This window comes from Protopterus annectens, chromosome 1.part1, assembly GCF_019279795.1.
Source record: "Protopterus annectens isolate FY-2018-M chromosome 1.part1, PAN1.0, whole genome shotgun sequence".
NCBI lineage: Eukaryota > Metazoa > Chordata > Ceratodontiformes > Protopteridae > Protopterus > Protopterus annectens.
Window position 1 is genome coordinate 1,966,890,961 of NC_056726.1, and position 15,418 is coordinate 1,966,906,378.

At 41.6% G+C, this 15,418-nt stretch overlaps 1 protein-coding gene across 2 annotated transcripts in view; it reads right to left on the reverse strand.

Moving 5' to 3' along the window:
- Positions 1-15,418, reverse strand: part of BABAM2 (BRISC and BRCA1 A complex member 2) — a 2,993,168-nt gene that overhangs the window by 2,210,228 nt on the left and 767,522 nt on the right. For both annotated transcript variants that reach the window (XM_044085207.1, XM_044085201.1), the window contains exon 5: positions 1,969-2,163. In XM_044085207.1, the coding sequence (XP_043941142.1) occupies positions 1,969-2,163 (195 nt within the window). The remainder of the gene's footprint in view (positions 1-1,968; positions 2,164-15,418) is intronic.

A 15,418-nucleotide genomic window follows, 5' to 3' on the forward strand; every position in this document is an offset into this window, starting at 1 on the left:
AAAGAAAAATAGCCAAGGATTCGAAAGATAACCACAAAGCCTTCTTTAGCTACATCAAGAATCTAAGTGGCAACCCGCAGATATGCCCTGAGCTAGTGCAAAACAGCACAAAATATACTGAACCTACTGATATTGCCAACATCCTGGCAGATAGATTCAGTGCAAACTTCACCCCCCTCTCACCCCCAAAAGGGCCCACAACAATACCGGAAAAGTGTAGTGTCCTGGAAATCACAGACACACAGGTGAAAACAGCCCTTTCAAAAGCACAGCGTCAATAGGGCCAGATGGCGTCCCAGGCTGCGTCTTGCACAAACTACAGAATGAACTAACCCCCCACCTAAACACACTGTTCAACCTCAGCCTCTCCACAGGCTACGTGCCCATAGAATGGCTCACAGCAATGGTTAATCCACTCCACAAAGGAGGGGCCACAACTGAAACTGGTAACTATTGCCCCATAAGCCTGACTAGCCTGGTCTGCAAGGCTATGGAGCGCATCATCATGGAACTCATTAATAAAGACATTGGGAACCTCCAGTTCGGCTTTAAGGGCAGATAATGCCTACTAAACCTGGTTGACTTCTTCGAGACAGTCACCAAGGCCATAGATGAGGGGGAGGTGATTCACACAGACTACCTTGACCTTGCCAAGGCTTTTAACACCATTCCCCAGTCGGGAATTATAGAAAAACTCACCAGCCTGAACATAAACCCCTACGTCACGAGATGGGTTGCCAACTGGCTTACAGACAGAGCTCACACGGTAAGAATAGCGGGCTCCAGGTCCGACTCTAAACCAGTCACAAGTGGTATCCCACAAGGTTCAGTCCTGGGACCCCTACTGTTCGGCATATACTTCTCAGAAGTACAGGCAAACACAGGAGGACTATGGCTAACCAAGTTCACCGATGACTGCAAACTGGGAGCTATAAATAACTCTCTTGCTGACACGGACATTCTCCAAAAGGGCCTTACTGAGACGGACACCTGGTGTCACAGTAATGCTTTTAAGCTAAATGCCAAAAAATGCATAGTCATCCTACTTGGGAAAAACAAAACACCCATGAATTACCACATAGGTGGCAGCCCCCTTAATACAGTAGAGGTAATTAGAGATCTGGGGACCCAGGTAGATAGTAATATCTCGTTTGACAATCATATTGCCAAAGTAGTTAGGAAATCCTTCTATGTAGCCCATCTAATTACTAAAGGGTTCGCATCTAGAAATAAAGAGGTTATAGTGCCCCCCTCTACTCGTCACTCATCAGACCCATCATAGAGTACAATGCCCTATTTGGGATGTACCTCACAAGACAATTCCAACAGCTGGAAAGATCACAAAAGTACCTCACCAAGAGGATTACTGGCCTCAAACATATGTCCTATGCAGCCCGACTGGAAAAACTCCGGCTGTACTTCGTGGCATATTGCTTACTCAGAGGTGATCTCTGCCTGACTTACAAAGCCATGTCCAACTCAGAATTGATGGACATGCTCCACCTAAAGAAATCCAAGTCACTGCGAGCCACTCGCTCTAGTGAGCTAAACCCTGCCACAACAATAAATAGAACATGCTGGAGGGATAGATTCCTGTCACAGAGACTTCCCATGCTTTAGAACAAAATTCCTAACTACATTAGGCAGTGCCCCTCACTAACACTCTTCAAGAGAAACCTTGACGAGTGAATGGTTAACAGAAAATACACCTCTGGGATCACTTCATTGGCTCTTCTTGACAGAGGCTCAGTTAATTAATCAATGAGGCAGTGAAAGTTAACACACACTGGCTAGGCTTATAAATGCCCTTGGGCAGATAGCCTAGTACCTACCTATGAACTTATTAGTATAATATGAAATACTAAACATATCAGTCCTTGGATACTCATGAGCAAAAGTGGTGAGAATACGTTCCTTTATCTACAGTTAAAATGTAAACCAAATAAGCTTTTTAGAATTATAACATACCCAGTTATTCTTCTTTCCAGCGTAAATTTCCATGTTTTCACTATACTGTGGCTCCTCAAGCAAAGTCTGATACTCGAACATGAGGCGGGAACTCTCTCGTAGCCGACTGCACTGGTACTGATGATACTGCTGTACTAATTCCTTTATAATCTTCAAGAGACACTCAGGATCATCAGGATTCCAGCAAGCTAAATGCTGCTTAGTCAAAGAAAACAAAGAAAATTAATGAAAGGTCAATGGCATGAACTTATTCCACAAACACTGAGATATGACAGGTCTAAAACTAATTTGATTACTTATTAAAGATGTATAAAACTATACATATTTTACATACACAGTACTTAAAATGACTTTATTTAAAGTGTACACTAAACCTGCATTTAGAAGACTACTGGAAAAAATACATGGCAAAGCAATGCACACAGCAGCACAATGTTTCCACAACATTAGCAACATTTAGAAAAATATTTTTTAAAGTACTTTGTTTTTGTAAATCACAGCAGTGGCTCAGAAAAATCACCATCAATTTAAGTGTCCGACAAATAACAAATAAGTGTTGATTCAAGGACCTAAATTATATAATGATTTTGCGTCATCTATATTTGTTTAATTATTAATGAAAATCACGAAATTAAGAAAATGCATTTCAAAAAGCAGTAAATGGCTTACAAATATGGATAACGTACAAAAGTATTACCTCTAATTATGCAAGAAACTATAAGCAACTATCCTTAGCTATCAAAAGGGAACAACAAGAAAGCTAGACTTATGGAAGAAGAAAAAAGTGACAGACTTTGCAGGAAGTTTTGAAGGAAATTAGTGTTATGAATTGAAAAAAAATGAATAAAAAAAGAAAAAATTTAAAACAGCCCTAAACTCTCCACAGTATATTTGTACGCCCCATTCTCAGTTTTTGAGATGAAGATATTAGCTATTGTTGATGTCGCACTGTTACTGCTCTGAATGTTTTAATTAAGGCTCCAAAAACGTATGTTCCATAGAATATTTCACAAAGCCCTAAGACACAGGTCCTTTTTCAGCAGAGGCTCGGGGAGAAAAGCTCCAAGAGTAACAAATATATACACAAGAGAAAAAAATACAGCCAAGTGAGAGGCAAATACATACAATATAGTGGTTTCAGACACAATAAGTAGCCCAACAGTAATTTACATAAACAATGGTTATTTACATTTAGTGGATATATCCAAATGATTATGTACAGTTAAAGTGAAACTACCATTAGTGGTAGATCATGCTAGTAGAATAAGAGTAATGATAATAGAGTGAAAAGGAGGAATAGTTATCCAGGGGAGTGTTACTAAGGTGTGTTTTTAGAAGTTTTTTTTTAATTCAAGTGTTGAGGAGTTAGTTACTAGTGAGTTAGGTAGATTATTCCAGTGTTTGGAGATGTAACTGGAAAAAAAAAAAGTGATTCACCTGCTGAATTGTTAGTGTTGGTGGTGCGTAGAAGTAGTTTGTTGCTGGAGCGAATGGGTCTTGAAGGAAGAATATGACTGAATGAGATCTTTGAGCACAGGGGGGTTTTTTGGTACAATATTTTGTGGGCGAAGGTAAGTTGATTAGAGAGAAGAAGTTGAGGGAGTTCAAGCCACTTGAGCTGCTTAAGTGATGGGCAGTGATATGACTTGTATGAGGCATTAGTGGCAAACCTAGAGATTCTATTCTAAAGGGGTTCGAGTTTGGCTAGATCTATCTTGCGGAGGTTGGCTAAGATTGGGGAGGCATACAGGAGAGTTGAGAGGAGGTGGGTTCTAGCAATGGTGACTTTTGTGCTACTTGTCAGAAATTGATTGTTTCTATATAGGAAACCTAGTTTTTTGTTAACTTTTTTAATGGATTGGGCAATGTGAATATCAAATTTTAGGTTATTGTCAATTTCTACTCCTAGAAATTTGGTATGGCTTGTTGGGGTGATAATAGTTTTATTTTTAGAGAGGATAAGGAAGGTTGTGGATGGGGAAGTGTATCTGGTTGGGTGGAAGAGACGAAGTTTTGTTTTGTTGGGATTTAGGACAAGTTGGGAGCTAGTGAACCATGATTCAGCGGATAAGAAGGAATCTTAAGTAATGGCATAGAGGTCTTTGAGGGAGGAAGCTGAGCAAATCAGGGTAGTGTCATCAGTGTACTGAACCACTGAGGCCTGGTGTGTAGCCAAGTGGAGCTGGTTGGTAAAAACAGAAAAAAAAAAAAGAGGACCAAGGATGGAGCCATGGGGAACCCATAAGGTGACAGGGCGATGGGGCGAGAGATCTTGTTGCCTGCAGACAGCTTGTTGACGTTCTGCTGGGTAAATTTGGAACCAGGTGATTATGGGATGACTAAGGCTAAGGGAGGAGAGAATGTAGATGAGTTTGGACTGGTTAACCATGTCAATGGCCTTGGACAGGTCCAGGAATACGGCTGATACAAAATGACCATTGTTTTCTATGCTGGTTAACTGTGTTAGTAAAGGACAGTACAGTTGTGGTGGTGGTGGTGGTGGTGCTGTGAGAGGTGGGAAAACCATGCTGGTTATTAGATTGGAGCTTGTGTGTAAGGAGATGCTCCATAAGTTGGGTGTGTACGACCCTTTCCAGACATTTTGAGAGAGGGAACAGAATTGCAATTGGGCGACAATTTGTTATTTCGGTGGAGTTGCCTTCTTTGTGTAAGGGTAAGATGTGGGAAATTTTTCAGATGGTGGGGATGTAAGCATCATAATAATAATAATAATGACCTGTTTATAAGTATGGATACAGGGTATGCAATTGCTTCTGCTATAACTTGTAGGAATTCAGCAGGAGGATTGTCGGCAGCTAAGGTAGTGGGCTTTAGTGTTTTTAGTAGTTTTTTGATGATGTTAGTGGAGACTGGGTTTAATGCAAACTGGCTGTTGCTTTTGGGTGAATGTAAACTGTTGTGGTTTGGGGTAGGAGAGCTGTGGTTGGGGGTGATCTGGATCAGTGCAAGTTGTTGAACTGATTCTGTAAAGTCAGTATTAAATTGAGTGGCTAAGTTCATGGAGTTGTTGGAGTGGGAGTGGTTGATTTTCCAGGATGCAATATATTGTTAACTGCTGCCCAGAATGTTTCAGGGTTATTTTGATGTTTATTCTGTACGGTGTAATAGTAGTTGCTTTTGTCTAATTTTACTATTTTTTTTTTTTTTTTTGCTTTATTTCGGAGTTCTAGGAAGGTTTGTTTAGTTATATAGGATTTGGTTTTATGATATTGTTCCCAGACTTTATCTCGGTTCCGAGAAGAGATCTGGATTCTTTACTTAGACAGGGTATGCATTTTGAGTTCACTCTAATGGTTCTAGAGAAGGCATGATAGTTGAGTATATTTAGGAAGGTGGAGTTAAAGGAGAGAACAGCTTCTTCTAGAGGCAGATGCTTGAGAGATTCCCAACTGTAGCTTTTTAGGGCAGAGATAAACCTGTTTGGATCAAAGTTTTTTTTGTTTCCGATTAGACGGATGGAGGGCTGGCAATTTTAATGAATGCGGTTTCTTAGGAGAAAGGTTGGGTTGTGGTCACTAAGACAATAAGGGAGGCAGCCTGAGTGGGATGAGAGATTGGGGTTGCTAAGCAAAAAACAATCGAGGATGGACTGATGCTTAAAAGTTTTATCAGTCCTAGTGGGAGACGTGATTAGTTGGGTGAAGCTGTAAAGGTTTACATGAGCTGTAGGGTTTGGACAGGAACAAAAGAGCCAATCAATATTAAAGTCACCCATTAGTACAGTTTCTTGTGGGAGAGATATGGAGGTCCATTGTAGTATACTTTCAAGAGTGGCTATATTGTTGCCTGGTGGAATATATCCAGCTATGATATTTAGGTGTTTTTTGGGGTTGTTACCTTAGCAAATATTAATTCTGCATCATCAAATTTAGGTATGGATAGGTCCAGATGGTCTAGTATAAAGTGATCTTTGAATAAGATTGCAACACCCTCTCCTTTTTTTTTGTATTTCCTATCTTTATGTAGGATGCTGTAATCGAGTGCAGTAATTTCATTGTTACTGATATCTGATTTAAGCCATGTTTCGATTAGTGTTACAATGTCAGGGGAGTAAAGGGATAGCAGGGCATGTAGGTCATGGATTTTGTTTCCTATAATTCTTACATTCATATTAAGGATAAGAAGGGAGGATTCACATCTATTGTGGAGCACAGCAAGTGTTGATGGTGGAGGGCTGGCTAATGAACTGCATTTGGGGGTGGGACCAGGATTAGGGTGAATGTCTCTTGAGCACCTTAAATGCATAATTATGTGTAAAAGGAGCTTGGAGAGTTTGTGTTGAAGTTTTGAATATTTCAGAGCTTAGAAAATAAAAATAAGTCTGCTCAACAGATGTCTTCAGACACTTTAATGTTAAATGTTGAAAAAAAAAACACATAAAAACATATAAGAAATATATAAAAATCAAAAGTAATACAGGAGAGATGAGTACTTTCGCATCACCAAAGGATGCTTCATCAGATCTAAAGACTGCAGCACAACAGCTCTATTTAATCAACTCAAATTAAAGCCTAGGATCACGTAACTTCAGGGCAGGTTTCAGAGGAACATTTTCATTTAACTCTTTACCAACAGTTGCATGCAGTAAAATAATCTATTTGGTTTCCAAATTCTCAGTACTTGTTCTCACATCACCACCCCTAATGTTACGCGTAAAAACTTCAAGCACCAAAAAGTTAAAAATATGATTAGAGCCTTCATTTTTCACACGTTTACCAAGTGCATTTCTATCATCGCATCTATTCATACTGTAAACATGCTCTCTAATCCGATCTCTAAAATTATGATTTGCTTTTCCAACACAGTAACATTTACATATAATACACTCAGCAAAATAAAACAACATTCTGTATATTACTGTCAGCATAAAAGTTGCAGTAAAATCTGCGGCCAGTAACTGGGTGTAAGAAGCAGTCACATTCAGTGACAGATTAACAAACATTGCAACCATCACATCTGAACGTCCCTTTCACTATCAAATTTGACTCTGTTCTCATCCCAATGGGTTTATAACACAACATTCTCTTAATCAATTTGTAGTTTTTAAAGGTAAATTTAGGCTCATAGCCTACCACTTCTTTAAGCTTGGGATCTTTCATAAGTATACTCCAGTGCTTCTTAACGGTGTTGCAAACATTCTATACATTATTAGAGTAGCTCAATGATAGCCTTATAGTGTCAGCTCTTATTTCCTTAGGTGTCTGCATATTATTTGAGGCATCACCAAAATATGATTGTGCTATATCATGTCTATGCATCAACACTTCATCTTGTATCTGATGTACCTTTAATTGGCTATATCCTCTCTGGCAGAAGTCCTTAGCTAAAGTATCAAAGGAAGAATACACATCACTGTCTTTATTGTGCAACCTCGCATGTCTAAAGAACTGACCTCTCATTACATTTCTTTTCAGACACTTTGGGGGCATACTTTGTGCATGCAACAGATTGTTCTTCTTCCATGCCTTCTTGTAAATGGTAGTATTTATCACACCAACATCCTTCCTAATATATGCAGCTAGGAAGTTCATGCCCACATAAGAAAAATGTATATGTAAATTTCAAAATCGTAGAAGTCCCATGTAAATATTGCACAAACTCTTGTAGAGTTCCTGTCGTACCCGTCCAAATTAAAAAGACATAATCAACAAAACGGGAGTAGTGCATTAAAAAAGGGAGATAAATATTCTTCTCACTGAATACAAATTCAGACTCCCATTGAGCCATTATCATATTGTCATATGTGTTTGCGCACATAGTGCCCATTGCTACACCCACCTTTTGAGCAAAATACCCATCATCAAACAGAAAGGGGCACTAAGAATCTTATTGGGCTGCTTAGGGATTGGTTCCATTGCATTCGGCTCCTTCCACACCCTGCGCAAAACAAAACCAATAAGGAGGTCCACAGGAGAGATATCCAAGAAGTACATGGGCCTGACCCAAAAGCTTCCAGAAATGCGGATTCCTCTGGGTTAGAGTTTTGGGAAGACCAAGCACCCTTTTGGTGTAGGATCTCCATGATGTCTCCAAAAGAGACATTCTTGGGTGGTGATCTGGGGGACCTTTCCCCTTCATTGAGATTGGTGTCCTCTGTCAGGGACTCCAAAGGGGAATCCAAGTGCCTCCTTTTGCACGGGTGTGTCTGAGGAACCTCCTTGGTGGGAGGTATCACAAGACTCCGGGTGTTACAAAAGGGAAGCAGCCTGGAAGTCTTTCTGGGCAGTCTGTCCTAGAGGAGACAGGGTAAATAGCTCAGGCACAAAAGTTGCTGGAGGGGGGGGCCGGACTCCAAAGCAGGTAGAGTCGAGGCTCTTCTGGGTGCAGAGAAAACCCTCTCCACCACCTCAAATGCCAAAGAAGATCAAGACACTGAGGGCACTTCCGCCAAAGCTGTCGAAGGGGAAGCCCCATGAATCCCCACTGCCCTCGGATCCAAGTGAAGAGTTGGAGCCGGTGATAGTCGATCAAGCTCCAAGGCCCAGAGTGAAAGAGACAGCTCTGAAAACTTTGTGGCTGATGCCAACCCTTTGGAACTGATGTTGGGATTCGATAAGGAGAGATAGGAGTAAAGGCTGGAATATTGCTCGCGGATCCAGGGGGAGATGGAGCAGGGAAGATCCCCAGCTGGATTTGTGCCTTGAGAAACTTAACCTTCATGCTGTCAACCTCAGCTTTGGAAAGGCTGCAAGAAGACCTAATGGAGGAAGCAACAAAAGCAGGCCTGGAACCCAGTCTGGGTTGTTGCAGGAGAGAGGACTTAGGCCGGGATGTCACCAGCTCTGGGGAGAAACTTTGGCCCCGATGTTGGGGGGAGGCCTGGATGACTATGGGAGCCAAGGTAGACATCTACGAAGATCTAGATGCCTTGGCAGGACATACCCCCCAACTGACAGGACCTACTGGGGGATCTCTTGTGGTCCTTATGGTTTTTGGTGGGGGGTTGAGCCCCTGAAGTGGATGGTGTGGCAGAAGAAGCTGAACTAGGCAGAAGATCTTTTAATATCAATTTATTTCTTCTGCCAATGACAGCACGTTGATAGAACCCCACACATATGGTGCACTACGAGTCCAAGTGGGCAGTACCAAAGCAAACTCCACACTCAGAATGGGCATCTGAGAGTGGAATTTTGTGCCCACATCACACACTCTTCTTAAAACTCATGGGTTTGAAAAAAAAAACACAGCACACACACACACACACACACACACACACACACACACACACACACACACACATGCACATTAACAAGGAAATCCAAAACACTAAAGTAATTACTCTAGATTTAAAGAAAAATCTAAAAAAGGGAAGGGAAAGGAAAAGTCACGAGGAGGACTACAAAATCTACAAAGTCCTAAGACAAGACAGAAAAAGCAGGGAAGACTATAAGATAAGTGCTAATTAATAATGAAGTATATATAAAGGTAGTACAAAAAATAACTGATTAAACTCACAGGAAAACCCCGAGGAGCTCAGACAATGAGATACTCGATGCAATATAAAGCATGGCAAATGAGATTTGATGGATTTGGAGGAGAGATGCATTATGGGTAGGGGAGTAGCTCAGATGTCGGAGCCTGGAGCTTTGATATACGGTTGAGTTGGATCCGATTGTCGGATCTAAGCCCACAGGTTGAAAAGAAAATGAAGGTAACAACATCAGATCATATTTCTGGAAGCATATATATTTTTAAAAAAACAGATGAATATCAATTATACAGCTGCAGGTAATATAACAAGTAAAATGAGTGCAAAATGCATAATAAAAAGGCAATCCCTGGGATTCAGGGAATTCTTCTCTGCTTGCGCTAATTCCTCAAGACATGTCAGTCATTTAGCATATCAGACTAAAATTTATCTTTAGAGGCATGGTAAAACCACAGTGAGAATTGGTGTCTCATTACCATGTTTCTGAATCAAACATGGTGCTGTAGGACCTGTGCATGCAAGTGTCCTCCCTAGCAGCTCATGTACCAAGTTAGCAAAAGCACCCCCCCCTTACACATGTGCAAACATACACACACATCAGCTCATCTACAAACAAGCCCACTCACACTCACTCACAATCACAGAAACATATATCCACACTTACTCTCAATACCTCACCTATATCCTCCACTGTGAATATTCAAGCACACACACACACACACACACACACACACACACATTCTTTCAGCATCACTCATGCCATGACAGATACATGCACGCACACACACACACAATGACCTATCCCCACAGCTCCATTTCACTTAACTGCATCACAAGTATTCCCCATAGGAGTGAACGGGTGTACACTGTCTTGATAGGAGGCTGTGGCAGAGTGTAGGTCAGCATTAGGTTACAGGGACATTTTGGATATACGGAAGAAGCAGGAGTTAAGAGTAGTTAGCTAGGTTCAAACTTTTAAGGTTGACATACTTGTTAGAGTTGTTACTTCTGTCATTCACTTTTTCATCTTAAAGTAAACTTTTACTCAGCCAAACTATTATCTGAACCATTAACATTTCTGGGGGAGAGCACATAGTTAGTTAGCATTAGTCACGCCCCTGAAATACTGTATTAGCATATGGCTTCCACAACAAGACTGCTTTCCGCAGTATGACCCCCTTGAGAGGAAAATCTCAGCGGTAGAGTGGTCTAAGAATCAGAAAAGCATACCATAATCAGACACCTTCTGTAACGAGGCTTCTTCATCATGGCAAGCCATTTTGAATCCCAGGGAATTTATTTTGCTAGTGTGTTAATATGCAACTATTTTTAGAGAAAGTTATTTAAAGACAAAGTATAAATTCACATCTGTAATACATTTTCTACACTTAAGGATACAAAGTTGTTCTTAAAAGTATCCAGTTTTAATATCTTCAGTACTACTGCAGAAAAAAGAAGCCAGGAGCTCAGTTCCTGTTATAAAAGTAGTACAGAAGTTGTTAATTTGCTATTTGGTTGAATTAAGCTACTACATTTTCCTCAATAATGTTTACAAACAGAAATGTGACAAGATTAATTGAAGCTTAACTGAAAGCCATATTAGTGATTACGCTACCTGCTTATTTACAACCACTAAAAAGTACACATGGATATTAGCAGATTCTGCTGCCAGAAAATGACCACTCTAACAAGTATGCCAAGTTTGAAAGTAGAACCTAGCTAGCTACTATTACCTATTGTTTCTTCAGTATATCCAAAATGTTCCCGAGCCCTAATGTTGACCTACATGCTGCCATGACCGCCTATCAATGAGCTCTAGTGTCAGACAAAGTCATCCCCTAAGGCATCCTCTTTCAGCTACTTCTCATATTTTCTTGTTTTCTAGTGTTATTTGTATCAATTCCCCACTGCTCCTGTTCTTTTTTCCTATGAGTGTATGGGTATATGTGTGGATATGTTAAACTATCATAACCTTTTCACATTCGGTAACCCACAAACATTTTGGTAAAAATGCTCTAAACTTTCTACCAGCATAATCCTTATTTAGCCACAGAGCCACCAGAAAGAACCACACTCCAGCCACAGTCATAACAGTGGGCTACAAAGAAGAAGAATAACCTTATTATTCTTAAGGTTTTGCAGCAATATACTCAACCATTCTGCTTGCCTTCATCCCTCAGCTTAAAAGTGATCATTCTACCCATGTAATTTCCCTTGCTGTCCTTCATACAGCCAGCAATTTTTTGGAGTTTATGTTTTCTCTGATGGAAGCCACCTATCCAAGAAAGAAGGAAGAAAATGTGGAATCTATCCAATGGACATGAACAGTAATCACTGCCATCCCAAAGCACTAGGACACTCAGACAGTGGAGCTACCAGGAATGGATATGTCTTTGGAAACATTTCCAAACTAATGGGCCAGGGCATCGTAACAGGCACACCTATCAAACCAAATTAAATTTTTTCGGACAAACAAGAGGCAGTCTACATCAAGCAGTGTTGCCTAAGTGTTGATGCTGTATTTGCATCCTGCCCACTCACACCTGACACAAAAGAAGAACCCCACTTAAACTGGATAGGAGTCGCAGCCTGAGACACTGTCAACCAGCAGATGTAAGAAGCTCCTAAAATTAAAATAGCAAGGGGTAGTAGAATTTGCTCCCCTGGAGTACTGCTCATACTTAAACACAAGTGGATGTCATTCAGCAAGGCAAAACAACTTCTACCAGAACCGGCAAGTCTGGCAGACAAGAAAATAAAGGGATAGCAGGTCTTTCACCAGAAAGAATAATCATAATTTGGCCATGGAGTGACTTCCTGGCAAACCAGAGAAGTATAAACCACCTTTTTCTTATTTAACATTTGTTTACCGGGAAAGTCCGACTTGAAACAAAGCCAATTTTCAGTGAAGGCCTGGGGAGAAACACTCCAGGTGCATGGCTTTGTAGTGACCTTGGTCCATGTGAAGCCAACAGTGTCTCACTTAAGACTATGAAGAAGCCCTAAGTTTGAAACAGCATGAATAACAATCCTCATCAAAGAGAGTTGCAAACCACTCTCAAGGGGAAGGGGATCTAATAATGCCCAAGGCCAAAGGAAAAATCACCTGAATGACAGACCGAAGGTTACCAATCCCCCTAAAATAGGAGGGAAGGATGCCCATCCTGGACAGTGGTTGGCCACAGATTGCCATCCACCTAAATGAGAACTGCATCTGAGGTCCCCCAATCCTTAGACATGAAAGGCTCATAAGAAGGAAAGATATTGACCAGAGAATGGGAAAGACACCCCATCAAGACTAAAATGGACCCTCTCACAATGAAGGAGAGAAGACCAACTTAGAAGATACCACAATGTGAAGAGATTCAGAGCAAAGCCAAGAATCTTACAGTAGATGAGCTGTGCAAAGTAGCAGCTACCTCTACATCAGATGTCACCCCAAAAAAAAGGGGATGTGGACAGAAGTGTCTCAAAAGAAAAACATGCCCCAGCTCATTCATCTGACAGGGCCAAAGCTAAATGCCGCTCTACAGCCAAACGTGACAGATGACCTGATATCACAGCAGGCACCCCTCCTTTCACCAAATCTTCCATCATCTAACTAAGCACGGAGTTTAGTACAGAGAATTAAGGCTATGTGATATTATTGAATTTCATCCTGTAATCCAGGGATTTAGTTCCTCAGCCTTCATCTGTCTGTTGTATGACTCTGACCTAGTGACATAACCAGAAGTATTCTTAGGGCACTCATGAAAACAAACTTGGTCCTGGCAGCTTTAACCAGTTAACAAATGAAATAAAGATGACATACACACAGAAGGGAGCATTGCACTCTATTCATAGGTTCATAGGTTCATACTAGGCTATCTGCCCTAGGGCATTTATAAGCCTAGCCAGAGTGTGTTTGGCTTTCACCACCCATTTTAAATGAATTTTGCTATGCCCTTTTTCAAAGTTAGTATACTGTGCCTCTGTCTAACAGTGACACAGAAGTGATACCCGGGGTAAACCTACTATCACCCATCCACTCATCAAGATTCCTCTTGAAGAGAGTCAATGAGGGACTCTGTCTAACCTGGACTGGGATTTTATTCCAGAGTGAAGGGAGCCTCTGGGTTATGAATCTGTCTCTCCAGCATGGCCAATTTATTTCAGTGCTGAGGTTCAAGTCTCTCGAGCGAGTAGCTCAATGGGATTTGGATTTTTCTGAGGTGCGGCATGTCCATTAATTCCGGGTTGGACATGGCTTTATACGTCAGGCACAGATCGCCTCTGAGCAGGCGGTATGCCACTGAGTAGAGCTGGAGTTTCTTTAACTGGGCAGCATATGGCATCTGTTTGAGCCCTTTGATCCTCTTGGTGAGGTACTTTTGGGGTCTTTCCAGTTGCTGCAGGTGTCTGGTAAGGTACATCCCAAAAGGGGCATTGTACTCAATTATGGGCCTGATGAGGGATGAGTAAAGAGGCACGATGACCTCCCCTGATCTAGATGTGACTCCCTTCATGATTAGGTGGGCTATATAAAATGTTTTTCTAACCACTTTGGCCACATGGTTGTCAAATGAGAGATTGCTATCAACTTGGGTCCCCAGGTCCCTAATTACTTCTTCCGTACTTAATGGATTACCACCTATGTGGTAATTTGTGGGCAATTTGTTTTTGCCAAAGGGGATGACTATACACTTTTTGGCGTTTAGCTTGAGGCCATGGCTCTGGCACCGGCTGTCTGTTTCTATGAGGCCCTTTTGTAGGATGCTTGTGTCCACTGGAGAGTCGATTATGGCGCCCAGTTTGCAGTCATCTGCGAACTTGGTCAGCCACAGTCCTTCCGTGTTAGCCTGTACCTCAGAGAAATATATACCGAACAAGAGAGGTCCCAGGACTGAGCCTTGTGGGACACCACTTGTAACTGGTTTGGAGTCTGACATAGCTCCAGCAATTCTAACCATGTATGTTCTGTCCTTGAGCCAGTTTGCAACCCATCTAATGGCATAGGGGTTTATATTTAAGCTGGTGAGCTTATCTATAATGCCCGAGTGGGGTACTGTATCGAAGGCTTTTGCAAGGTCCAGGTAGGCTGTGTGGACCACCTTCCCCTCGTCAATGGCCTTGGTGACTGTTTCAAAGAAATCAACCAGGTTTAAGAGGCAGGATCTGTTATTAACAAAGCTCAACTGGGTAGGATCCAGTGTCTGTAGGTCCCCAATATCTTTACTTATGAGGTCCATGATGATCTTTTCCATAGCTTTGCAGACCAAGCTAGTCAAGCTTATAATGTGATAGTTTCCAGGATCCGTTGAGGCACCACCTTTGTGGAGAGGGACCACTGTTGCTGTATGCCATTCTTTGGGTACATATCCTGTAATAAGGCTGAGATTGAACAGCAGTTTTATGTTTGGGTTTAGTTCTTCTTGGAGTTCATGTAAGACGCAGCCCGGGACACCGTCTGGTCCCATTGATGCTGTGTTTTTTGCTTTGGAGAGGGCGGCTCTTACCTGAGCATCTGAGATGTCAGGGAGGCAGCACTCTGCTGGGATAGATATTTGCCCTTTTGGTGGGGAAGGGGGGGGGGGAAGTTTGCGCTGAACCTGTCAGCTAGGATGTTGGCAATTCTGTGGGTTCGGTGTATTTTTTGTCATTTTGGACTAATTCTGAGCATATCTGGGAATTCCCACACAGGTTCCTAACATAACTAAAGGAAGCCTTGTGATTATCCTTAGTGTCCTGTGCAATCTTTCTCTCGAAGCTGGCCTTAGACGATTTTATGAGTGCCCGTAGTTTTTTGCTAATATTGATCAGAGATGCCTTCCCTTTTTGGGATTTTGCTCAATCATGTAGTAGCTTCCTCCTTCTACTGTATAGTTTGTTTATGGCTGGGGTCCACCAGACAGGACGCCTAACTTTGGAGGATTGGGTCTTGGTTTTATATGGGATTGCATGATCCATGCATTCCTGAAGGTGTTCATAGAATGCGTTTATAAAGGATTCTGCGGTCTGGGC